Source organism: Fulvia fulva, chromosome 6, assembly GCF_020509005.1.
Source record: "Fulvia fulva chromosome 6, complete sequence".
NCBI lineage: Eukaryota > Fungi > Ascomycota > Dothideomycetes > Mycosphaerellales > Mycosphaerellaceae > Fulvia > Fulvia fulva.
In genome coordinates this window covers 4,084,628-4,109,317 of record NC_063017.1, presented here as the reverse complement: position 1 = coordinate 4,109,317, position 24,690 = coordinate 4,084,628, and the positions used below count along the sequence as shown (strand labels likewise).

The following is a 24,690-nucleotide window of genomic DNA, read 5'->3' as shown; positions in this document are numbered from 1 at the left end:
ATTCTGGTCACTGGCATATTGCTATCAGCACCCGAAACACAAGGTCCGCAGCACCACGGCACAGCCAGTGCATCGTAATAGAAACCGGAGGTTGTCTAGAGGAAGAGGAGACAACTTCGAGAGGTGTTGAGGAGGCTTTGGGGATACTGAAGCAGAGTACGGTGTCGCCTGCTGCTGTGGCGGTGGCGAGATGACGCTGTATAGCAATGTATAGACTCGAATACATATTAGCCTACGTAGTTGATATATCGCCTACATCCCAGCTGCGCCCGGTATGTCCGTTCATCACGGATCACTCATCCGTCCTTAGGAGAAGTATTGAGGTGTCCGTCAACGGCTTTGTCGTCGCTTCTGCCACAAACACCATCGCCTGCATTCGACATGTGCACGTCTTGGCATTGTCGCCGTGCAGAGACCATTGCGATGTGGGTAGCTTTCGAACTAGTGTAGCATCGATTGGGAAGTGTCGATAGATATCGCAATGGGACCTCTTTCACTGACTTCATGAGTCTCTTCAGGCTCGGGCGCAGTCGGTACATGTGTCCCCTTTCCTTTTCCCCCGTCGCCAACATGGAGCCTTCGAACTCATGCATCGGCGATAAAGGGCACCCTCGACCACTAGAACCATGGAGACAACAACAGTAATTCGGGTAGTAGCGAAAGGCTCGGTCTTGAGTTCTCAGATGCCAGGACTCTGCCATGATGCCGTTGCTGTCGTCCCGTGACTTTAGCTGGCACACTACCTCAACACTAGATGACTAACCGTGATACGTGGTGGCGATTGACAGTGACGACTGAACGTCCCGCAGGAGAGCGATACACAACGTATGCACACAGCACGAGTGGGAGCGACGTAGAGATATGACCAGTCGTGAAGTCCTCGGAGAATGCGTGCTCTCCGTGGCATAGCATGTGTCTGGTCCTAGCAGGGCCATCGTCGAGAGTTCAGTACAAGCAAGACTTTACGCCCTACCCTCACCTCCTCCCACCACCCGCACCACCAGCACCACCACCCATACCGCCCAGCATAGACATCATCTTACTCATATCCATGCCTCCCAAATTCGGCATCCCACCACCACCTCCACCCATCATCTTCATCATCGCATTGATATCCGGCATACCACCTGCCCCGCCCGTACCTCCACCCATACTCGCCAACCTCTTCTGCATAGCCGCCATCTGCTGCTGGCGGTTCGCACCACCCATAGCACCCTGCGCCTTCTGCATATTGGCCATCCCGCCCTTCATCTTCTTCGCCATGCCCGCCATCATCTGCTGCTGCGATAACAATTCCTCGACTTCACGTACAGAGGTACCGCTACCGCGGGCAACACGCGTGATGCGGGTGGGCTGGTCTTTGAACATTTTGCCGTCGCTGTCGAGTTCCTTTTGTGTCATGGAGTCGCAGATGTAGATCATACGCTTGAGTTTCATGCCGCCTTCTTCATCGTCGACGCCACCCATCATGTTAGAGAGGCCGGGGATCATGCCGGCCATTTTGGAGAGGGGACCCATTTTCATCATGTTCTGAAGTTGGTCGCGCATGTCGCGGACGGAGAATTTGCCTTCGGTGATGTTCTTCATGGTTTCCTTTTGGTCAAGTTTCAGGCTTTGGACGTGTTCGACGAGGCCTTGCATGTCACCCATACCAAGAAGCTTAGAGACGAAGGACTCTGGGTTGAACTTCTCGAGGTCGAGGAGGTGCTCGCCGGTACCGATGAAGACGATGGGAGTGTGAGTTGCTGCGACTGCGGAGATGGCACCACCTCCCGCTGCTGCACCGTCGGTTTTGGTGATGATGATGGCTCCGAAGTCTGCGGTCTCCTTGAAGGCGCGGGACTGCGCTTCTGCTGCCTGACCGATGGAGGCGTCGAGAACCATGATTGTCTGATGTGGCTGCACGGCGCCCTGAATCTCGACCATTTCCGCGAAGAGGGCATCTTCCTGGTGGTGACGACCAGAAGTATCGACGATGATGATCTCGAAGCGCTCCTTCTTGAACTGTGCCACACCGTCTCTTGCGACCACGACAGGATCAGTCTGTGTGAGGGAGCCGTAGTATGGGATCTTGGCCTTGGTCGCGTTCTGCTTCAACTGATCGAAAGCACCAGCACGGAAAGTGTCGGCGCAGACCAAGCATGTCTTGAAGCCTCTCGCCTGATACCATCTGGCCAACTTTGTACATGTCGTCGTCTTACCCGCACCCTGCAGACCAACGAACATGATGACGTTGCTCTTCCCCTTCTTCGGGTTGTATGGCGTCTGGTGTGGGTTGACGATATCGACGAGGGCATCGAAGACGGCCTTCTGGATGATGCGCTTCTTGTTGGCATGTGGCGGGAGCTCATTAAACTTGACGGCGTTCTTAATGGTCTTTCGTAGGACGGCGACGAGTTTGATGTTGACATCGGCTTCCATCAAGGCATTGCAGACCTCTTTGACCATGCCATCGAAAGCCTTCTCGTCGATGGTCTGGCCGCGGGTGAGGTCATTGACGGCGCTGTTGATGCGCTTGCCCAGGTCTGCGAGAACCATCCTGACGGTGTATCCTCGTGTAGTGAGGATCCGCTGCTATGGTTCGCCTGGTGTTTTGTAGGAGGGTGTGATGTGTAGGAGGAAGTGGTGGTGGAGTAAATGTAGAGGACAGGTGGGGTGGTGGTTGATGGTGAGCATCAATATTTGATGGTTATTGCTTAGGTAATGTTCGTCGCGTCAACTGTCGCCTGAGATGCTGGAGCTCGACCGGTAGCTTCACATGAACGAACATCAACCATCGAAACACTCAAACAACAACCTGACCATCACCACCACGGTCCAGCCACCTCCTCAACCTCACTCAATACCAACTTGATATAGACAGCTCACCAGAACTTCACACACTCCACGACAATGTCGGGCTACGACCGAGCACTCTCCGTCTTCTCACCCGATGGCCACGTCTTCCAGGTGGAATACGCTCTCGAAGCCGTCAAGCGCGGAACATGTGCAGTCGCAGTGAAGGGCAGCCATCCAGAAGAGTCAGTGGTGGTGCTTGGCTGTGAGAAGCGATCGGCCCTCAAGCTCCAAGATACACGCATCACTCCTTCCAAGATCTCCATGGTCGACAACCACGTCTGCCTCGCATTCGCCGGTCTCAACGCAGATGCACGAATCCTGGTGGACAAGGCACGACTGGAAGCGCAATCACATCGTTTGACTGTCGAGGACCCAGTCAGCATCGAGTACATCACCAAGTACGTGGCTGGTGTGCAGCAGCGATACACACAGTCCGGAGGTGTGAGACCGTTTGGTATCTCGACACTCATTGTCGGATATGACCCAGGCAGCAAGGAACCGCGACTATACCAGACAGAGCCATCCGGTATCTACACAGCCTGGTATGTTATCATCCATCAGACAGGCACTACAGTCCACCACTCACAATTCATGTTCACAGGAAAGCAAACGCCATCGGTCGCTCGTCCAAGACAGTCCGCGAGTTCCTCGAACGCAACCATAAAGACAGCATGACCCGCGCCGAAACGATTGAGCTCACCATCAAGTCCCTCCTCGAGGTTGTGCAGACTGGCGCAAAGAACATCGAGATCGCCATCATGGCACCCGGCAAGAACGTGGAGATGCTGCCATCAGACGACATCGAGAAGATCGTGGAGAAGATCAACACAGAGAAGGACGCAGCAGCAGAGGCAAATGCCAACAGGAGAGGAGGTGCGAGAGCAGGTGGAGCCGCAGCTGGTGATGCGGCAGCGAGTGCACAGGGGCCCGAGCAGGTTTTGGCTAGTCGCCCAGCCGGTGAGGGAAGTGGTCCACGGGAGTAAGATGCTGGGAAAGTGGGAAAGATGAGCATAACACGAAGAGCACGCCACAGGGCGCTTCAGGCGGTGCAAGAATGAGCATGTACTATACCACTACTTCGGGCGAAGATCGCTGGAGCCGCGCTGGCTCTGCTACGATATATGCATAGATGCACAGCGCATGGTTGATGATCAAGAACACGAGCTCCCAAAGACCAATGCACACATTCTGCTGACCAAATCCTAGACGTCAGACTATGGATTGACAATAGATCTCATCTCGTAGAACAAGTCGCATTTCGAAGCAAAAAGGACAACTGCAATGGCCCAAGTGCCTGTTCCTGTTTGATGAACCCCAAAGCGCGAGAGCCGGATTTGGGACAGTCCAAACCACAGCGCACGCAACCTCTGCTGCAGACATGGGTCGAGCCGACGCTCTACTGACTAACCCACTTGGACCAGAGCTATTGTCGACGGATACCATTTGCAGAGGCCTTATGTGTCTTCAGCTGCGTATACGCAGGGAGAAGGAGATAATCTGCAAGTATGAGGTTATAGCGCATGACATGTTGCAAAAAGATCACACACCCTGCTTCGAATAGCCTGACGACGCCTGGAATGGGGAAAACAAAGTAAGAATTTGCGTGTTGCCCATCCCGGCACCATCATCTTGCCGTCCAGCACCGGTGTGCGCGCTGACGAGTGAGCCATTCGACCCGGAATGATTGACACGGTACAAGAATATGAAATTGGTTATACAGGTAAGATGGGGGCTTCTGTTGTAAAAGTGACTTACAGAGACGGTACAATAAGAGGATGAATGCGCCGGCTCATGTACACCACAACACCGATCCATTCTGTGTTTAACGAGAACTTGTTATCTGCAGAAGCGGCAAAACAAAGCAAAATGAACAACCACCTTGTCCCGAATGGCATTGACCACCATCAAGAATCCCGGAGCTCTCATGGGGAGAGCTACGAAGGTCTCGCGAGCTCAGGTTGATGCACTCGAATACAGCCAGCGAAGAATGCTGCGCACCGATTGCGCCATTCAGGACAAGCTTGTTGTCGAGGAGTATGAATTTCGGACGTACATGTATGTTTAGATAAGATGCCGAGTCTGGTTAAAGGAGGAGTCCTAACACGGGGCAAAAAGCAAGATGCAAAAAGCAAGATGCAGTGAATTTGGGGTGTAGATCTAGGCAAGATGCCGAGACTAGTTAAAAGAGAAGTCCTAATACGGGGCAAAAAGCAAGATACAAAAAGCAAGATGCAAAAAGCAAGACGCAAAAAGGACGACCACTATGGCTCAAGATGCAAAAAGCAAGATGCAAAAAGGACGACCACCATGGCTCGAACAGCTCTAAGAGGAGCTCACCAAGCGTGAGAGCAAGCGCTAGAGCGCTCTGCGCGTTAGTGTCATGTCCTAGCCCCAGAGAGACAGATGTTAGTCTTCCGATTGCGCTATTGAAGCCATGATAGTCGTCGACGGTTAGTGTTTGTCGGGTATCTATACAGCTTGAGACTGATGCACAGTGTTTACTTACGACGCCCCTGATGGATGCCCTCGTAGGCAAAACAGAAGCACAAAAGTAAAGTCGTAAGCGAAAAAACGACCCCCTTGCCTCGAAAGGTCATCTTCACCAAAAAAGCCCGCGATAAGACCCAGAAAAGCCTCCGACGGACTTGCCCGGAGAAGCATCAGTCGAAGTGTCATCTTGGACAATTTCACGACTGCACCATTCGGGACAAGGATCTCGTCAAGGAGTGGTACCGTCAGGAGGTAGATGTAAGCAACATACTTGGCAGCTGATCGAAGAAATAACAGTGTCTGACACTACGCAAAGAGAACGATTGCCATGGCTCGGATGGATACCAGTCCAGGAGCGAAAGGTGAAGAGTGCAACTCGTGTACATAACGCTCATGTGACAGGCCGCTGTCAAGCCGTAGTGATTGGCTTTGACTGCGCCATCCAAGCCGTGGAAGTCGTCGAAGGCAGACATCTCGTGCAAGCTCATATCCATTCCTCGACGGAACAGACGCGTAGAAAGCTAGACTTGCACTGGATCTGGACAAAAGGCTAAGTACACTACTGAAACCACTGCTATGTATGAAGACGAGCAAAAAGACGATCCCCGTGGCTCGAACGACCAGCGATGAGATTGCTCACAAGTTCAAGACTTACCACCCTTTCATTAGATAGCTGATCTTCGCGTGTATCGTTCGACCATGATGGTGATCATGTTGATGGCGCTACGTGAGGCAAGAAGATCCTCGAGGGCCCAGGAATCCAACGGAAGTATAGCGGTAACATACGCCGGAGCACAGTGATGGCATGGCCTTGTGGTGGACGAAAAGAGGGCAAAGACTGTTGGATCAGTGCTCTCACTCGAATCTCTTACTGTTCGAGCATCTCCAGACCGGCTATCTGCGATATGATAAGAGAAGAAGATGCAAAGAGCACAGTCCTCCTGACTCGAACAGCGACGGAGCTCCCGATGGACCTCTCGGAAGCCCTGACTTCTAGAGGTTCTTCAGCATGGCCGTACATCAGCCAAGCAGCTCTAAGCATCGACTGCGCCACTCAAGACAGCAAGATGGTCAAGACTGCTCCGTCATAGGGTGCATATCTAGGTGGAATTTGCGTCTGCGAGAAGATGTAGAGACCACTTTCCCATCCCCAGGCACATGAAAACTTGGCACATATCTCCAACACGTTGAAAACGGCAAAAGTCGAAACATCAGTCGGCAGCGAATGCGAAAAGATGATCTCCCAGCAGCCTGGAAGTGCAACCGAAGACCGATGAGAATGTCCAAGGGCGGTAACTTGGGTCCTTTGCCGACCACGTCCGAGCTCAGCTACAGTCTCAAAGTCATGCCAGAGACCTTATTGACTGCACCATTCGAGGCAAAGAGTCGTCGAGGAGAGAGACATTGCGAAACAATGTGTAACTGAGTATTGTTTGGTGAAATCATGTCGATCGCACTAGTCTGCCCTCTATGCTGCCTGCTTTTCTGCCGTATTCTGGCAGCGATAACAGACTGATATTGAAACCAGCCTCACGGATATCGTGCTATTGATGCCGTAGGATCGGGCTGTGAGAGTTTGAGTTGCGATGAGGTGTGGGAACGGGAAGAGAAAGAGGGCGTGGGTCATGATGGCGCCCTGTTGTTGAGTGCAAAGATGTATTCGTGGTCAAGTTAATATTAAGCTGTTACTGGTTCATCTGATATGTCAGCACTGACATGCTTGACAACAATCTACATACAATAATGTCGATTCTGGTAGAGAAGTGCGACTTGTCTAAGCGAATCTGTCATTGGAACTGTGCATCCTCCTTCGTCGTGTCGAGCATCTTGCGCCCTTCAAGCAATGAGCTTTGATTCAGCCCAGGAAAAGGGGAACCTTGCATGCTCTTTTCGACGGCCTTGAGCACCAAAGTTTCATCTTGGTCTACTGCCCTGGCCACCTTCCCCGAAGCAATGTCCCGCAGATCTGCATCCTTCGGACACGTGTTGATAGCTTGGGCCGCCGTGGTGTGCTCCATGTACCGACCGTAAATCCAGTGTCGAGGAAGGCCGAGACACGGGCGACTGCTTGAAGCAGTAGGCATTTACAACACAGTGTGACCAGCGGTGGAGCTCGTCCTGGTGACTGTATTGGTGCGCAACCTCGAACGTATTCGTGTCCAAACGACGATCGAGCTAGTCCTGCGCACAGTGACACTCGGTTATGGGACATTGCAAGATTGTATGATCTCCGATGGCGGAAAATCGTGAGATGCATTCTTCAACGCTTCGAATCCATGTCAGCCTGTGTGGCATGGGTGGTTGTCCAAGTTCGTGGGTAGCTTCATCCCGGTTGTTCGCGCTTCTTCTTCCGCATCACGATCTTGCCACTCTCGTCTTCCACCAGTTCGGCCTCGAAAGTGCTTCCCTCTTCAATGTCAATCGATTGGCCCGTCTTAGTAGTGAGTGTTCTCGACTTCGACCGCCCATCGGAGTCCTCGAGCTCGTCTTCGAATCCAATACTCGTCATTCGTCGGCGTCGTAACATCATACGATGCACAAGACCTGCTATCGCCGGAAGGTTACAGCTGATCATGGACAGATGCAGCTCGATTTCGCTCCAGGTGCCGAAGTGCCCAAAGTCCCAGTTCGGGTTTCGTGAATCCTGTAGAGGCAGGATGACGGTGAGGCGAACGATACTGCAACCCGTGACCACGAAGCCGAGCAGAATGACTGCACAGATTGCTGTGCGTCGTTGCTTTGAAACGCCAGTCAGTCTGATGAGCTTGGGTATGGGAAGTAAAAGTGTCCAGAAGTCGAAAAGGACAATCTGTACGCCGATCGCTATTACCGCAGGGATGAGATCGATTCCCCAGAAGTTCTGTCGGACGATGGCTGATTCGCCGATATAGTAGCGATGCGGCCAGAGAGTAACGATTGCGCCGATGGGGTACCCTACCATGACTACGGCCAAAAGGCCCACGGTAACCCAGCAAAGCTTTCGAAACATAGTATTAGCCTCCCACATCCGAAGGTACAGGAACACCCACACCAGCTTCGTGCCGAATGTGCCGATTAGATAGAACGGCTCGCTGACATAGGTCCACATAAGTACTCGCTCAATGTCGTGGACAGTGACGAAGCCAATGACATCCCGTCCGCTCCAATATGTGCGAGAGAAAAATGGACAGACTGCCATCTCGATGGTAATGAACCACATGGCCAGCATGATCCAATCGTCCCACCAGAATCCAGGGCCCTCGAGCCAGCGAGAGCGCGAAAGCAGGCGAGCTGCTGCAGATAGAGTCGAGATCCCAAAGAAGACATATGCGATGACAAGCTCTCTAGCGCCATCATCTCTAGCTTCCAGTCCGCACTCTTCAGCATAGCGGTTCTCCCATGTGAGCAGGTCTGTCAGAAGAGGGCAGGTCGTCTGCACGCATTTGGTGATGTCGGAGTCGAACAGAGCTTTGTGCGTACAGACGAGTGGGCCAGGGTATTGTTCCAGACATGTTTGGGTGCAGGCAGCCAGTCCTTGCGCGGTATTCGAAGTGACTTGTTGGACAGAAGCCCTCTGGATCGGACTCGGCAGTACCTGTCTTCCCTGACACAACAGGCCAGCTGGAATGCACAACCAGAAGACCCTCATGCCTCAAGCACAGCTCGAAGCAGGTCAGAAACAAAGAAGAAGGAGAACGTGTTCGAAAGCTGCCGCCCTCAGGCCGAAGACATCGTGTTGGAGAAGTACTCAATGCGGAGAAAGCACAAAGCCCAGCTCTCTTGGTTGCTTATTAGGTCAGAGCAGGGACACGAAGATCTGGTGCAGACTCTCGCTGATCAGCGCCCCTAGCTGGAATAGGTCATCACGTTCGCGGACATAGAGTTTGTAGCCATGCAGGAGGCGAGCCGACAGGTGATGTTGTGGCTGGCTGCCGAGATACTGTACCTCCTAAGTCACGAAGCAAGACTGCCGGCCCGGGCGAACGCCTCGCAGACTCGCAGTGGCTGGGGGACAATAGATTGCCTTGCATGACTTCCGTTCGAAGGGCCAACATTGTGAGGCGCCGCCTTCCGTGGTGTCCAGTATGGAGTTTGCGTTCGCGCAAAGACGCCAGGGCATCAACGGCGAGTATTGGCTGTTGTTGTATTGAGCGCGCCACAGAGTCATGAATACGAGGAGAGGCGAAGCGCCGAGGTCAGGCGTGCCGCTACAATGCAGTGCACTGCAGGTGGGTGGGCACGTGGTGGGCAGGTGGGGTGCTAGCATCCGGACGAGACGTGACGGAGAAATGGAAGTGAAGGTGAACGGCAAGATGGATTGGGATAAATCGGCTGAGACGGAACTATCCTGAATTGGAACATCGCGCGGGCCTGCGACAGCCGAGACACATGGAGCACCTCAACACCCACCACCACATCTTTCACATGCGCGCAATCCTTGGCATCACACGCAGAACATTGTGAACACTTACAGTACCTCGCTACGCAAGGCTGCAAGCAACATTCGACTAGCGGCTATCACTCCCATTGGCACTTCTGCCTACGTCTGCCCACGCTTGAGACGGTAAGACGCGTGGGCGTTCCACATTTGTACATACCACAAACACCGGCAACCGCATCTCTTGATCGCAAGCTCTCGTCTTCTCTTCAAGCACAGCACCTGTCCTGCGATACCCTTACAGTGCACTGAGAACAGCACATGACAACATGTCCTCAATCTTAACAGACCTCTCCGCCCAACAACGAACACAACTCCAAGAAGTGGCCGACTTACTCCTCCAGATCTACGAAACATTGGCAGAGCTCCGCTACGTCGACCCCGAGAGCATCGTACGGGGTCCCCACGAACTTGTCCACCTGCAAGAGACCTACGATAGACATGGTCTCGACCCATCTATCCGTCACCTCTACACCCTCCTTCCCTACATCGACCCCACCCAAACCGAAGCTCGCGACTTCTTCCATGGTGGAGCCTTCTTCAACCCTACTGAATCCGGAGATATTGAGCAAGGTCGTGATCCATTCTACGCGAGTCCCCAAGGCGAGGACTATGAAGCAGAGAATGGACCATACATGAGGCCTTGGTTCACGCCGTTGAGTAACATGGGGAATCATCAGAGTGTTATAGTGTACGATGCGAGATTGCACAGGATTTGGATTGTGGACCAGGAGGGATGGGGGACTACAGATCCAGGGTTGAGAGCGGAGTACAGGAAACACATCGGGGACGAGAGCGAGAAGAGTGACTGGGGCAATGACAGTAGCGAGTGTGGGTATGTGGACGACGAGGAGGGCTCTGATGACGATGACAGTAGCAGCCATGGCAGCAGCGAGTTCTGGAGCGATGACGAGGAAGAGGATGAAGAAGGTGTCAACGAGCTGGAACAACTACGTCAAGAAGAGACCGAAGGTGTCGACTTCGACGAAGGTTTCGAGATCCTCAACGACGAAGAAAGCCGTGAAGCCAAGGAAGCAGACGTAAGCCAAAACACCAACAGCTTCGAACACATTGACTCCAGGCACGCCGGAGACGTCCTCAGAGACATCAATCGCTATTACCGCGAGCTCAAGATCATGCCCGCGCAGGGCGAATACAACGGCGGAGAATGGCGTCTGCCGAAGGAAGTCCTCGTATCTTTATACCTCAAACACGGCTGGCCCACTATTTTCAACGGCGAAGCCTTCGAAATTGACCAGCACCGTGCCTACGCCGCCGAGCGCGCTAAGTATGACGCTGAGGACCCACTACGACAAGTAGAATGTTATGAAGGCTGGACAAAATACTGTGCCCAAGATGTCGAGCGTCATCAGCAGGAACTTGCTGATGCCAAGGATGTTGATGAAGAATGGCTTGCCCGCTTTAATCTCTGGGTCGTCGAGCAGAGAAAGCTCCGCAACCTTGAGGATTTGAAAGAACGACGGGAGAAGGCTGATCATCTCTGTCCTGGTGGGGTATGTCAGAAAGAAGGCGATTTACCACTCTGGGAACGAGAATGGCTTCGTGTCCAGCGCCCTCGCATCGATCCCGAACGCCGGCAAGGCGAGTCCGAAGATGCATTCCTCGCCCGCCAACGTCTGGATAGGAACAAGGCCACAATCCACGCCAAAGCCCTCGAGGCTGCGCAAGCAGACGCCGCTCGCCTTTGTCCGGGCAGGACGTTCGCAGAGGCGACCGGGAGGAAGAGACTAGGTGGCCCGGGGATAAGGGAGAGGATTGAGACGGAAACTTTTTGGGTTGAATTTAGTGGTAAGGAGGTGGAAAAGGTCGAGAAGTGGGAGGAGCAGTTGCCTGAAGGGGCCGTGAGAGCGAAGGAGACGGTACGAGAGGAGATTGAGAAGAATCAAAAGGCGCTGGAGAGGGTGGTGAAGGATGTGGAGAGGATGGAGAGGTGGGTTGAAGAGCATGGGGACGAGGAGTAGAAGTGGATATGGGATCTTGTATGCCATGTCATTTGTGTTTGCCGTGTCTCCAAACTATGTGACACTTTGCAGGCGCCGAGCGGCCTTTCAGTGGCTTGGAGGTGGCAAGCAGCATCCAACATCTCGTGTCAACTTTTGCTTCCGTATCTCGAGTTCGCGCCTTGCTTTCAAGACGCAGAAATCTCTCTCAATGCTTCTGACCTCATCACCGCTCTCGAAGCACATGCACATGCACTCCACACGCACACTCGATCCCTACTGTCGTCCCCATGCTTCCACCCATCTCGTCAGCAGCACCGCCTTCCAAGTCTCACTCGAACCCCAAACTACGCCTGCTCTCCCTCACCACACCTTCCCTTAGCAGCACAAGCGATCGCCGCCGCCGCCAAAATACAGACCCCCAAAAACAACGGTCCCATCATAACCCTCACCGCCTCCTTGACGTGCTCTCCCTTCTTGCTTGTGTAGAGACGATTGATACATTCCACCATCATCAGAACCATCCACAACAGGGTGTACACGATCCAATGGAATTGCGGAAGTGGCACCTGCTCCATGTCGGTGCTGCCGCACACGCCGTTGTTGTGGAAGTCGCGGCCGAGGAAGATGAGGCCGGGGAGGGCGAAGGCGGCGGAGGTGATGTAGGCGAGAAGAGGAAGGAGTCGCTTTGCCTTGGTGGTGTAGTTGGCGAGGCGGGTGCGGAGTTTGCCTTTGGTGGCGGTGCGTGGTTGGATGATGCCTGGGCCGGTGTACTCGGGAGGACTGGGCAAGCCGGTGTCCCAAGCAGCGCGGCCGTTGGTGTAGTAGGTGTCGGCCATGAGGGGGTTTGGACCGAGCTCAATGTCGGCAAAGTCCTTGTCGGTCTTGAACGTGTCGGTGCTCATGTTGGTATTAGCGATGTTAGCCGGGTTGTTATTTGGTGAGGGCATTCTGCTGATGGGTAGCACAGTGGCTGATGCTGGACTGGAGATGGATTTGGTGCGTTGATGATTGGCAGTCGCGTATTGCAAGAGTGTCGTAATGCGCGATGCTTGGAAGCGGTTCCGACTGTCTGAAGGTGAGCTGGAAGAGAAGAAGTGCAGGCAAGGTAGAAATAGAAGAGGGGCCCACGCTTTGCGCGCTAGGGAGGTGTGAACAGAGCGGCAGTGAGCGCGTGGCGCGCTCTCACTACTTTCTTCACGCACTAAGCCGCAGGTAAGCTTGATCTATGAACAGCGGAGGCGACCCTACTCGAAAGCGAGACTGGCACAAGGGGCACCGATGAAATGCAAGTGGTACTTGTTGCTCATACCCGTAATGCCTGGCTGCGAGGCCCAACCCGTCCGGCTAGATCTTGAATGTATGACGGGTCTTGCACTTGCATTGTGACGTGTTCGAGGCTTGAGCATCGTGAGTACATGTAATCAATGATCAGAGCCGACTTTGTGTGGTGTGCCTTCCTTATCTGTCTGCTCTTCCCATGCCCTCTCGTGACCCGCAGTATCGTTGGACGCTCTTTAGCAGTTCGCAGCAGTGGAGGTCTCTACCCTCCTCTTCGCACGAAGCCTCCCCACCTCATCCTCTGCTCATCTTCCTGTACTGGTATAATCTCATTCCCATGCTCCTCGAACGCCATGCCAATGCCGCATCTGTACACATATCCACCACCTTCCCTCTAGCTCGTCTTGACTTCATCCACTGAAGTCGCGTGGTGTACATCGCCGCCAAGGAAGACTTGTTCGTATACAAGGTAGCCGGCGAATGCCACTGTCGCAATGCCGAGTCCCGGGAAAGAGCCCTTGAAGCGGTTCCATCGTGTGAAAGGGCCAGTATATCTCCATGCCTCACTGTAGATGTGTTAGACACCGCCATGCGATCTGCAGTAGCTCATGATGCTTACGCTCGTGCCCATGGGTCATTCTTCGGTTGTCCTGCCGCTGCTGCGAACTTCTGTGGGTCGAAGCCGGTGACGTTTGGCTTGGGCGCCATCCTGATGAGTGTTCGGTACATTGTGAGAGAGTTCGTGGTACGGCGAGATGTTATCCGGCGCGCAATGGCTGTCGCTAGGAGGAAGTTGTGTTGATGTGATGTCGCCGGCGGGAAGCTCCTCCACGCCAAGAGATGCAATCCATGTCCGCGGCTTCCCTCCGCATACGGGAGCAAGCAACATCAATGTGGTTCTATGCTATACCCAGCCATACAGCACACCATCAACACTACACATCGAACCATCGAGACTATCCGAACCGGAACTCCACAACCTCATCACGAACTTCACATCTCGGCAGCGATAGCGACTAGTACCCAAGAAGACACCTTCACGTGCCCATCTTGCTAGCCTGCTAACCGAGTGTGACTGCCAGTGAATACTTCAAACACCCCCATCCGAGATCAGGACCAGGAACGGCGGTCACGAACAGAAACATCTGGAGATAGTGCAGATCATACTGCACAGCCAGTAGTAGCGCAACCATCGCAGACTCACAGTCCAGCCCCGCATCTTCCTACACAGACCTTCCAACACAACAATCACACCCCTCCGCCAGATCACGGTCAGCAGCGCCCGGACGCAGGACCGTTCCAGGCACAGCTACAAGAAGTAACAAGACTCGGTGGACATCCACCATCTCCTTCACGACCTTCACCGTCTCCCTCCAGCTCGACCACCGCACGGACACTGCCACGGGAAGACAGCGGTGATTTCGAGCCCCGAAATCTAACGAGGCAGGCTCGAAGAAAAAGGACGAAGCGGCAAGCAGGGCGCGGCCACGGCCACCACGGAAGAGTAAGCAACAGAAGCGCTCAAGAGTTAATCGCCGAGTCTGGTTCATCGGAATCAGAGGACCAAACACAACTTTCTCCGTCTCCCAGCGTCGCGACACCAACCATGCCTCCAGCTGTGGGCAGGATGCATCCCTCGCACATGTCGAACCCTTTCGCGCACCTCAATCCACAACATTCGATACCGCAGACCTCTCACTACCAATCGCAAACATCGCACTTACCGAGCACCATCAACTCGCACCACGCATTTGGTAACAGCGCATTGAATGGCGGCATTTCACCTTTCAACCCAAGCTCTCCGTACGGTACATCTGCATTCAGTGCTGGCGGAGGCACTTCTACCTTCAACGGCGGTATGATGGGCGGGCAAGGACAGGGACTAGGGTCGGCCGCAGCGCAAGCCGGCTTCGCAAGAGGTGCAGCGATGCAAGAACATGGACATCAGATGGAAGCATCGGGAATGGCTATCAAGACTGGCGCAGCAGCAAGGATACGAGAGGTCTGGCGACACAATCTAGAATCTGAGATGCACCTACTGCGACAGCTGGTGCAAAAGTACCCCTACGTTTCGATGGATGCCGAGTTTCCAGGTATCGTTGCGCGACCCATTGGCAACTTCCAAGGCAGCAAGGCGGAATACCACTATCAGACTTTACGATGTAACGTCGACATTCTGAAGCCTATCCAGGTTGGCATCACTCTATGGACACCGGAAGGCGAACTTCCACCCACGCAAGACTCAAGTGTCTCTTCTTCGATGAATGGCAGGCAAACGTACGGCAACAATCTACTCGGACAGAACATCCCTTGCACATGGGTCTTCAACTTCCAGTTCAATATCGACGAGGACATGTCGTCTGATTCATCTATTGAGCTGCTCAAGTCGAGTGGTGTTGACTTCGGGCGGCATCTCGAGCATGGCATGTCACCCGAAACCTTTGGTTCACTGCTCACAACGTCTGGCCTAGCCTTCAATCCTGATGTACACTGGCTCAGCTTCCATTCCGGATACGATTTTGGCTATCTCATCAAGCTGCTCTCCAACGACGCGTTACCCATGGACCAGACCGAGTTCTTCAACCTGGTGAAGATCTACTTCCCCAAGCTGTGGGACATCAAGTTCCTCCTGCGACACGCTCAGCGAGTGCGTAGTACCCAACGACTCTCCGAGCAAGCTGCGTCTGTGGTGGATGCTCTTGGTCAGAAGTCTGGTCTTACAGATCTTGCAGAGGAGCTGGGCTGTACCCGAATCGGACAAGCACACACAGCAGGCTCCGACGCCTGGTTGACTGGTCAGGTATTTTGGGCGATGAAGAGCAAGATCTTCGGTGGACAGCTTGACGAGACCCTGGCCGATCAGATTTACGGTCTCCATGGCGTCGCGGCTCCTGCGAGTCAGCAGTACCGGGAGGAGTTCTTCGCAGCGCAAAGCACACCAGGACAAGTGAATGGTACTGGCGGCCTGGCTGGCTTAGGGGGTGTCAATACTCTTACACCCAATAACCCATCAACGCCGACCACCCAGCACGCCGGGCTCAACAATCAGACACCGGGGCCTCACTACGGCGCTGGCTTCGGGAACTTCCAGTATAGCAAGTAGGGATACTATGGATGGTACTGAAGTTGACGACTGTACGGAACGATAGACATGATGTTATTGCTGCACTTTAGCGAAGGAGTACGATAGTTTGGGTGGCGGAGTAAGACGGCTCGAGGGCCGCACGATGTTCTATGTCCACAGATAATGTGCAATGCGAAGCTGCTTGTTCTTCTTGGCCGTCACTGGCGCTTCAACATGTATACTACTGACCGGCAATGTTTCCTCAGCAAAATTTATCCACATGTCTCGGTCGCGACTGCACGCCTTCGAGGCCTGAAACGATTCGCAAGGATGTTGCCAAGCTGCAGCTGTACATCAAGATAAGCTATCTATGCCCAATGCTATAGATGGCTAAGAAGTCTGGCCTATCTGAACCCCTCATCTGTGCCGGGCTGTGCACGCGAGTTTGAGTTCGGTGGTTGCAGTGAGAGGATCTGGTTGGTCAGTGAGCCTCACACATGCGTTCCCAAAACGCGCAATGCACCTTCACATTGCAGAGCCTACGATAGCTACAGCATGAACGATGATAGCGCTGGGCAAAAGGCTTGAGTTGCAGCTGTTGTCGCTACTTAGGGCCGTCGTCCTTGAGTTCAGTCTGTGCTTTCGCCTCTTTACAGCCTTTGACAGCTAATCTTCCTCACAGAGCGGCTGTGGATCATCGGCCTAGCAGCTTCGAACGATGTCGGAGAAGCGCATCGCAAGCGTCACGTCCACCACCACAGCAAGGCAACGCAGCGTCGCCGAGGAACCTGTCACCTCTGTCCTGGAAGACGGTGATATTCCAATCAACGACGGCGAAGCAGCATGGGATGCTGATGAAGAAGTATTGGCGGCTCTAGGTTACAAGCCAGAGTTCAAGCGCGAGTTCAACCTCTGGACGACCTTCTGTGTCAGCTTCGCAGTGCTCGGCCTTCTGCTATCTTTCGCGTCAACGCTATACTATGGCATGGGCTACGCCGGCACAGCGGGCATGACATGGGGCTGGCTTATCGCTATGATCGGGATCCAGTCCGTCGCTGCGAGTATGGCAGAGCTATGTAGCTCCATGCCAACTTCCGGAGGACTGTACTACGCTGCTGCTGTGCTCGCGCCTCCTGGTTGGGGACCATTTGCAGCGTGGTTGACTGGCTGGTCGAACTGGATGGGCGGCATCACCGGCGCACCTTCTGTCAATTACGGCACTGCTGCGATGGTTCTGGCTGCGGCGAGCATTCAGAACCCGAGCTATGTGCCAACGGACTACCAGACTTTCCTGCTGACGGTCTTCTTGATGATCGTGCATTCATGTATGGCGAGTGCATCGACGAGGTGGTTGGCGAGGATCAATAATGTTGGCAGTACTTTTAACATTATAGCGCTGGTCGTTGTGATCATCCTGATTCCTGCTGGAGGCACGGAACGAGAAGCGCAAGGACTACCACGCTTCAAGTCGTCGAAGGATGTCTGGGGCACGGTATTCAATGGAACGGACTACTCCGATGGCGTAGCAGTGCTGATGTCCTTCATTGGCGTGATCTGGACCATGTCTGGCTACGATGCTCCCTTCCATCTTGCGGAGGAATGCAGCAATGCTAACATTGCTTCGCCGCGAGCTATCTTCCTGACCTCGGCGGTGGGCGGTACCGCTGGCTGGTTCCTGCAACTCGTGGTAGCTTACACCGTCGTCGATATCTCGTCGGTCCTCGAATCGGATCTGGGACAGCCCTTCGCTGCATACCTCACCCAAGTCCTACCGCAGAAAGCTGTGCTGGCAGTGCTATCTCTGACGATCGTGGCGGGCTTCGCGATGGGGCAGGGGTGCATGATCGCTGCGTCTCGGTGTGTGCACATCTGCTATCTATCCATCAAAGATATGCTAATGTATTCACAGCGTCACCTTCGCCTAGGCCCGCGACGACGTCTTCCCTCTTTCTTCAATCTGGAAACGCGTCAACCCCCATACCCGCACCCCCGTCAACGCCGTCTGGCTGAACTGCGGCCTGGGCAATCTTCTACTTCTCCTCATCTTCGGTGGCGAGTACACCATCGGCGCAATCTTCAGCATAGGCGCCTGTGCCGCATTCGTGGCATTCACTATCCCGATCTTCATTCGCGTCTTCTTCGTGGGGCGAAGATTTCGCGCTGGGCCTTGGAATCTGGGACGTTTCAGTATCCCCATCGGAGCCGTCGCTAGCGGATTTGTGGCATTGATGGTGCCGATTCTTTGTTTGCCGAGTGTGACGGGGAAGAATTTGACGCCGGATTTGATGAATTGGACTGCTGTGGTTTATGGTGGGCCTATGATGCTTATCACGGTTTGGTGGATGGTTTGTGAGTGTTACAGACGACTTTTAGAAGATGTTTGAGGCTAATCAATGGCTTTGCAGCTGCGCGGAAGTGGTTCAAGGGGCCGAAGGTTAATCTTGATCATTTGATGCATGGCGGTGAGGTGGCTGAAGTTATCGACGGACATGCGCCGGTGATCCAGAGGAGTGGTAGTGAGGTGTTCAATCATCACACACTTGGAGAGAAGCACGGTGAGAAAGATGGCACGGGTGTTCAGCAGGCATCGATCTGACTGGAGAAAACCCTAATCGGGACGCCAGCTTCTAGAACGGCCGAGTGGTACCACATCTTCACGAGCTATATTCACGACCACGTCGTTGCGCTAACAAGCTCTCTGTAGAACAACGAGCTACCGGGTTGTACCAAGACGGGATTCTGCTTGCTTGCCCGGTGCAAACCTATGATATCGTGATCGTGAACAACACTTCCGGGCGATCGATCTGCGATCATGTATGCTGCGACACATAACGTTCCGCTGCAGGTGACGACAGACTGCTCAGCTTCAGTTCGTGAAGGCTTCATACCGCCAAACTCTATACAACATTGACGACCTCGCCACCTCACCCGAGGGCAGTATAGCGATCGTGAAGAATGACACTTTCAGCAGCCGTCAGACATATATGCCCTCGCGGGTTTCTCTCTCCTTCTTCCTCCTCATCAACATACTTCCTGAACCATCCTCCACCACCCTGAGTCCACGGATCACTTCGAGCAACAACACTTTCGACAGCAACAACCCAACATACTACCCGAAGATGTCTGTCCTAACAATGACACCTTTCTGCCCCCTGGCTTTCAGCGGCCAATACCCAACTCCACTTCCAACCCCACCGCCGGGCGGAATCCCACCACACGTTCAGCGCGGCTTCCCACTACCGGTCAAGCCCATGCCACAGACGCCCCCTACCAACCCGGCTCCCGAGCCGTATCCCTTCACCAGGATGCCGCAGCCCATTAGACCCCCCTCCCCACCACCCACGCCACCCCCAAGTGTGCCCGACACGCGTGGTGGGTTCATCGTGCATTACGATCCCCTTGCACCACCCACCCCACCACCCACCCCACCCCCAGGTGTGCCCGACACACGTAGTGGGCTCATCGTGCATTACGATCCCCTTGCACCACCCACCCCACCACCCACACCGCCTCCGGGTGTCCCAGACACCCGTGGCATTGGTGGCGAGGTCGAGGATCCGGTGGCGGGTCCGTTGCCGCCGTTGAAGATCTAAGGCTGGCTGTGAGGTCGAATACCATTGGCTTTGCCATCTCTTACGATTTGCTTGGGTAGCATTATGGCGTTGTAATTGCTTGAGAGAGTTGTATGCGAGGACTGCGTATCTATCAGGTTGTGTAGCGTAGCTTGGGTATCTAAGTATTGCGTTCCACTCCTGGTGTACATACGAACCCGTCCGCTGGAATCATTTCACGTGAGCCTATCTTTGTCCTCATCCCTTCGACCAATACCTCCCAACAACAAAAACTTTCCCATCATCACTCCTAGCAGTCCCCATACCCATTTCCGCGTTCTCCTTGCACAACATCTACGGCATCTAACAGCAACCACGCACCACCGACCTACCACTACTACCATACTAAAAACGTACCTGCCCACCCCCTCGACACCACCTCTCCCCCTCACCCAGCCCCGTGGCATAACTCAACGGCCGCACTCGCGGATGCTCCAAAACCCATACAGGATCCTCCCGATGAACATCACAAAGGATCTGGGCCATGGCTTCGCTGACCTCTTTGCCTGTGAGGTAGTCGGCCCACTCCTGAGCCTCGTCTGCGAGGCGCCAGGACCATGTGAGAGGAGTGATGTTGGCGGATTTTCGTGCTAGGACTTGTTAGCATTAGGGATGGATTGTGACTGAGGGGGTGGGGTGCCTTCGTTGTGGAGGCGCAGAGAGCGTTTTTGGTCTGTGTTCATGGTGGCGGGTGAGGGTATGGGAGGTTGTTACTTGATCGATTGGATTCGCGAAGGTTCGAAGAGGCTTGTGGTATTGTTAAATTGCTGCATAGTGAGGACCTCTTCCAAATGATGGGCAGCTGTATGGCGAGCTGACTTCACGAGCATCACGAAGAACATGTGCTGAAGCTTGGCACGTGGGTTGCTTGCAAGAAGCGCACCGACTCGAGTGGAGAAGGTTGCTGTGCGTATGTGAAAGATATTGCATCCTAATCTCGCCGCGCCTTGCCGTTCGGCGTAGTCGCACTACTCGCAGCATCCTCCTGCCTGCTCGATTTTATCTCATGCACTTTCATGTCCAGCCCAACCCAGAATTGTTTCCCACGCCATTCTACCCTCGTACCTCCCCAGAACGCCCAGATCCATATCGGCAGGGCCAGAGCTTCACGTCCAAGCCACGCAAGCAGCCATTCTCCGAATGGCCGCTTCGTACTGCTCTTAGGTGGCCGTGCGAAGAACGGCGTCTCCTCATCCACCTCGATCGATGCGCCAGATTGGAGCTTGAGGTATAGTGCCCAATCCGTGAGACACCAGATGCTGACACTGAGGAGCCAGAGCAGAGCGAAGGCCGTCCATGTCGGCGGTATGCCAAATATGCGGTGGAGGTAGGGTAAGGTCGAGAAAGCGAAGGCACCGTAGACGCTACAGAGGAAGCTCTCAGTCCCGGGCTCGACGAAAGTAGCGAGCGTCACCGTAAACTTCCGCACGCGGAGCCATCGTATTCTCCGGCTCCAGTATTCCGCAAGACTCATATTGGCCATAGGCTGGATCGCCAAGTCGCCAAAGCAGAATGCATGTTTGCCGAGAGTCTCGCCTTGACGCTCTTCTGGGACTTTGTGCTTCCATAACCTGTCGCCAATCAAGTGATCTTCGCAGATGTTCTCGCTGAAGTAGTCGATGCCGCGGTTGTCGGTCACGCTGTCGAGATGACTTTTGCGGAACATTGTGCTCTTGCCAACGATACATGGAGCGACTGCGACGGTGTTGATTGCTGCGTAGAACTTTGGATGTGCTGATGACATGAAGGACTCTTCGAGACGACCTCCACCGATCGTGAGGGCGGTGCGATCGGCGTTGGTTTGTGTGCTTGTGCTGGCCGAGCTAGTTGTCCTGATCTGCGCATCTCCATTGGTTCCATCGAGCAGTCCATGCGTCTCTTGTCCGACCGTAGAGCCTGGGATGTCGACCACGAGCGGGATCTGATGTACGAGCTTGTTCCTGTGCTTTCCATCGTGCCCTTCAAGCCTGGTGACCATCCTACCACAGACGCCTCTTGCGACCCATACATTACAGTCGATGACCCATATAATGTCTCCCATAGCTTCTCTGTACGCTCGACTCATGTTGCGGATCTTCGGGTTCGGTCCCAGGTTGAGTTGTCCATTGTGCAGTTGTTCGTCTTCATCTTGCAGGAGTAGCTGCGCGTCGTATGCAGGATAGTCGTCAATCAGTCGGTCCAGGACTGGTAGACACGGGTCGCTCTTGTCTGATATACAGAAGCGAATGTGAAGCCGTTCGGGTGGGTAGTCCTGGCGGAAGGTGGATGCCAAGCAGTCGTACAGCTGCGGCTCAAGGCCTTTGACTGGTCTGATGATGGCGACATGAGGTGAGTCTGCAGGCTTGAGGCTCGACTTAGGCTTCGGAGCGGAATAGTGTCGCCATATCTGGGAGCATCCAATGGTACACACGACCGCAACGATGCAATACCAGATCAAGCAAGCCGTGGCTGCCACGTAGGCTATCGTGGACAGCTCATGGTCGGTATGAGCGACAAATGTCTCTCCTATAGCACTGGCAGGTGGCATGCGCGGCTATGTGGGCCGTCGATGGGGGTGGTGATGATCATGTCAGCGTCTTGGCGTTGTCGTTAGAAAGATGAAGTTCCGAAATGTTCACGAAACTATCGACGCGAAAGTGACGCGCGCAGACGCCAACTGTCACGTCTGTCTTGACATCACTTTCTCTTTTGTACGACATTGATATGTATCGACATTGACGAGGCTCGATTCCATCTACTGACCCCATATCTGACAGAATGAAACCCATCGATATGTGCAGTGTTCATTCTGCCATCTGTCTGCCTTCACATCTGCCCATCACTACCCACTCCTCAGACATACCTACACATAAGCCGTCTCACGCTGCCCCGGACTTTCTCCTGCAACCGCAGTGCCAGCCTGGACCTTCTCGTTGACGCAAGCCCGCCGCTCGCGATGGGCCCAGCTGAGGCCATGTCACCAGGCTCATCTTCTGACAATCGTTGCTCCTCCTCCAAAATGTCTGCAAGAACTTTCTCCGACACGATCCGATCAGGGTGGTCTTTGCGTAGCGTCCTCTGTCGGATATCAACGACGCGCTTCAAAAGCTCAATGGAAGCTGAGGTCTGTCCGTCGGCATCATATGCACACGCCAGCTCATGCTGAGATGATAGCCGGCGAGGGTGGTGCTTATGTAGCGTCGTCCCTTCGACCTTTACTACATGCTCTAGTAGCTTTACTGCTTCCGGGACCCGTCCGTTGGTCAGGTATGCACTCGCGAGCGCATGCTGAGATGCTGGCCGAGAAGGATGGTTCTCCCTTAGCGTCGTCTCCCCAACCTTTACTACGTGCTCTAGTAGCTTGACTGCTTTCAGGATCTGTCCGTTGGCTATATATGCACGCGCGAGCTCATGCTGAGACGATAGCCGAGAAGGATGATTCTCCTCCAGCTTCTCATTTACCTTGAGTACATGTTCTAGCAGCGCTGTTGCGTTCGCTATTTGTCCGTTGTCCATGTATACTGCCGCGAGATCATGCTGAGATGCTAGCCGAGAAGGATCATCCTCCTCGAGCTTCTCTTTCAGCTTTACTACATGCTCTAGCATCTCGACCGCTTCGGTGATCTGTCCGTTGGTCTGGCGTGCTCCCGCGAGCGCACGCTGAGATGCTAGTCGAACAGGATCCTCTTCCTCGAGCTTCTCCCGCACCTTCACTACGTGCTCTAGCATGTCCACCGCCTCCGGGATCTGTCCATTTTGCTGGTATGCAGCTCCCATTAGATACTGCGCCTCTGTGACGGGCAGCTGGTCAGATTGCTGGTACGTTAGCCCCTGTGCGTGTTCCAAAAATTGCAAGCACATCTCTATCGTGCGAACACTACTAGCGCGGTACAACTGCCACGCGTAAACACACCATATCTTGCACAACCCGTACTGGTGCAATGCCACACTTCCCATGTCTTGCCAAATGGAAAAGCTGGTTTCGTGATGCCGCACAAGCCGAGAGGTGAACTGCTGCCAGGACCAGCTTCCCTCGACGGACAGCGCCAGAAGGGAAGCAACGGCGAGCCATGCTTCGCCTGGTCGCGGGACACGCCCCCTTGCCCACGCGTGCACCAAGGAGTGGACTGACATGGACTTCTCATCTTGGTCGAAGCTTACAAGTGACAGCCGGTGGAGGTGTGCTCGGGCTTTGCGAAACAATTGCGTCCTTTCATTGAGTGGCAAATAAGGGAAAGCGCTCCGACAGTGAGCTACGTGCCAAGGCGTGAGATCCTCAATGAATCCTTTCTCTGGCCCGTCATCAACCTCAAACTCGCTCAAGACCTCTTCCTCGTACTTCCATGCTCGCAGAAACATCTCCTCGGGCACATCTTGGCGATCCACGAAGGCCAGAATGTCCAGCAGCGTTGGAGCAGCCTTGACCGATGGATCGTCCGATGCCAATCTTTGGAGCGATTCCGCCGATACCTCGAACGTCGCGTTGACTTTCCGGTACCTCGCTTGCTCTGAAAACGTGTCAAGGAGTTCTTTTTTGCGCCAGTCGTTTCTCCAGAGCATCTGCATATTCCGCAAGCAAGTACACCCCACCTTGAATCAATGAGCTTGCGACGTTGATCGCTAGAGGTTGAAAGTCGAGCGCAGTGGCGATTTGTTCCGCTTGATGCTCTGCCTGGTGGCCACGCTGCTGAGTATCCGACGCATCGATGATTAGATCTACTGCCGACTTTGCGTCCAGGCCTTTCAGTTGAAAGAAGAGCTTGTTGTCCCGGAAGTCCATGGATGCATACTTCTTGGCATCTGACAGCCTTGTCGTCATTATCAAGGTCACTATAGTCCTGTTGGGTATATATCGGCTGTAATCTGTTCTCGTGTCATCGCAGTTATCCAATATCAGCAACACCTGCCTACCCGAGCCTGCGAGCTGATCCTTGACGCCGTAGAGTGCCTCCGCATCATCGTGCAACGACAAGCCGCACATTGTGCCGATTAGACGTTGTCGTCGCCAGGTACTTTCCCGTAGCCCTGTCCTCTTTCGGCTCTGAAATC

General features: G+C 54.0%; 9 protein-coding genes across 9 annotated transcripts; 4 read left to right on the top strand and 5 right to left on the bottom strand.

Moving 5' to 3' along the window:
- Window positions 1-975: 975 nt before the first annotated feature.
- CLAFUR5_07483 (Signal recognition particle) lies at window positions 976-2,538 on the bottom strand (the record flags this gene model as incomplete). Its single annotated transcript, XM_047906631.1, has 1 exon — window positions 976-2,538. One exon carries the CDS (start codon window positions 2,536-2,538, stop codon window positions 976-978), a length of 1,563 nt encoding a protein of 520 aa, XP_047763287.1.
- A 354-nt stretch (window positions 2,539-2,892) lies between these two features.
- Window positions 2,893-3,821, top strand: CLAFUR5_07482 (Proteasome subunit alpha type-4; the record flags this gene model as incomplete). Its single annotated transcript, XM_047906630.1, has 2 exons — window positions 2,893-3,380; window positions 3,440-3,821. 2 exons carry the CDS (start codon window positions 2,893-2,895, stop codon window positions 3,819-3,821), a joined length of 870 nt encoding a protein of 289 aa, XP_047763288.1.
- A 3,830-nt stretch (window positions 3,822-7,651) lies between these two features.
- CLAFUR5_07481 (uncharacterized protein) lies at window positions 7,652-8,956 on the bottom strand (the record flags this gene model as incomplete). The annotated part of the gene is made up of 1 exon (XM_047906629.1): window positions 7,652-8,956. One exon carries the CDS (start codon window positions 8,954-8,956, stop codon window positions 7,652-7,654), a length of 1,305 nt encoding a protein of 434 aa, XP_047763289.1.
- A 1,058-nt stretch (window positions 8,957-10,014) lies between these two features.
- CLAFUR5_07480 (uncharacterized protein) lies at window positions 10,015-11,727 on the top strand (the record flags this gene model as incomplete). The annotated part of the gene is made up of 1 exon (XM_047906628.1): window positions 10,015-11,727. One exon carries the CDS (start codon window positions 10,015-10,017, stop codon window positions 11,725-11,727), a length of 1,713 nt encoding a protein of 570 aa, XP_047763290.1.
- Window positions 11,728-12,053: 326 nt separating this feature from the next.
- CLAFUR5_07479 (uncharacterized protein) lies at window positions 12,054-12,656 on the bottom strand (the record flags this gene model as incomplete). Its single annotated transcript, XM_047906627.1, has 1 exon — window positions 12,054-12,656. The coding sequence occupies one exon, from the start codon at window positions 12,654-12,656 to the stop codon at window positions 12,054-12,056; it is 603 nt and encodes a 200-aa protein (XP_047763502.1).
- A 725-nt stretch (window positions 12,657-13,381) lies between these two features.
- Window positions 13,382-13,716, bottom strand: CLAFUR5_07478 (uncharacterized protein; the record flags this gene model as incomplete). The annotated part of the gene is made up of 2 exons (XM_047906626.1): window positions 13,382-13,553; window positions 13,607-13,716. 2 exons carry the CDS (start codon window positions 13,714-13,716, stop codon window positions 13,382-13,384), a joined length of 282 nt encoding a protein of 93 aa, XP_047763501.1.
- Window positions 13,717-14,593: 877 nt separating this feature from the next.
- CLAFUR5_07477 (CCR4-NOT transcription complex subunit 7) lies at window positions 14,594-16,090 on the top strand (the record flags this gene model as incomplete). The annotated part of the gene is made up of 1 exon (XM_047906625.1): window positions 14,594-16,090. The coding sequence occupies one exon, from the start codon at window positions 14,594-14,596 to the stop codon at window positions 16,088-16,090; it is 1,497 nt and encodes a 498-aa protein (XP_047763504.1).
- A 679-nt stretch (window positions 16,091-16,769) lies between these two features.
- CLAFUR5_07476 (uncharacterized protein) lies at window positions 16,770-18,647 on the top strand (the record flags this gene model as incomplete). The annotated part of the gene is made up of 3 exons (XM_047906624.1): window positions 16,770-17,908; window positions 18,132-18,400; window positions 18,457-18,647. The coding sequence occupies 3 exons, from the start codon at window positions 16,770-16,772 to the stop codon at window positions 18,645-18,647; spliced, it is 1,599 nt and encodes a 532-aa protein (XP_047763503.1).
- Window positions 18,648-20,593: 1,946 nt separating this feature from the next.
- Window positions 20,594-24,622, bottom strand: CLAFUR5_07475 (Ceramide glucosyltransferase; the record flags this gene model as incomplete). Its single annotated transcript, XM_047906623.1, has 4 exons — window positions 20,594-22,195; window positions 22,525-23,457; window positions 23,899-24,149; window positions 24,232-24,622. 4 exons carry the CDS (start codon window positions 24,620-24,622, stop codon window positions 20,594-20,596), a joined length of 3,177 nt encoding a protein of 1,058 aa, XP_047763506.1.
- Between the last annotated feature and the right edge of the window lie 68 nt (window positions 24,623-24,690).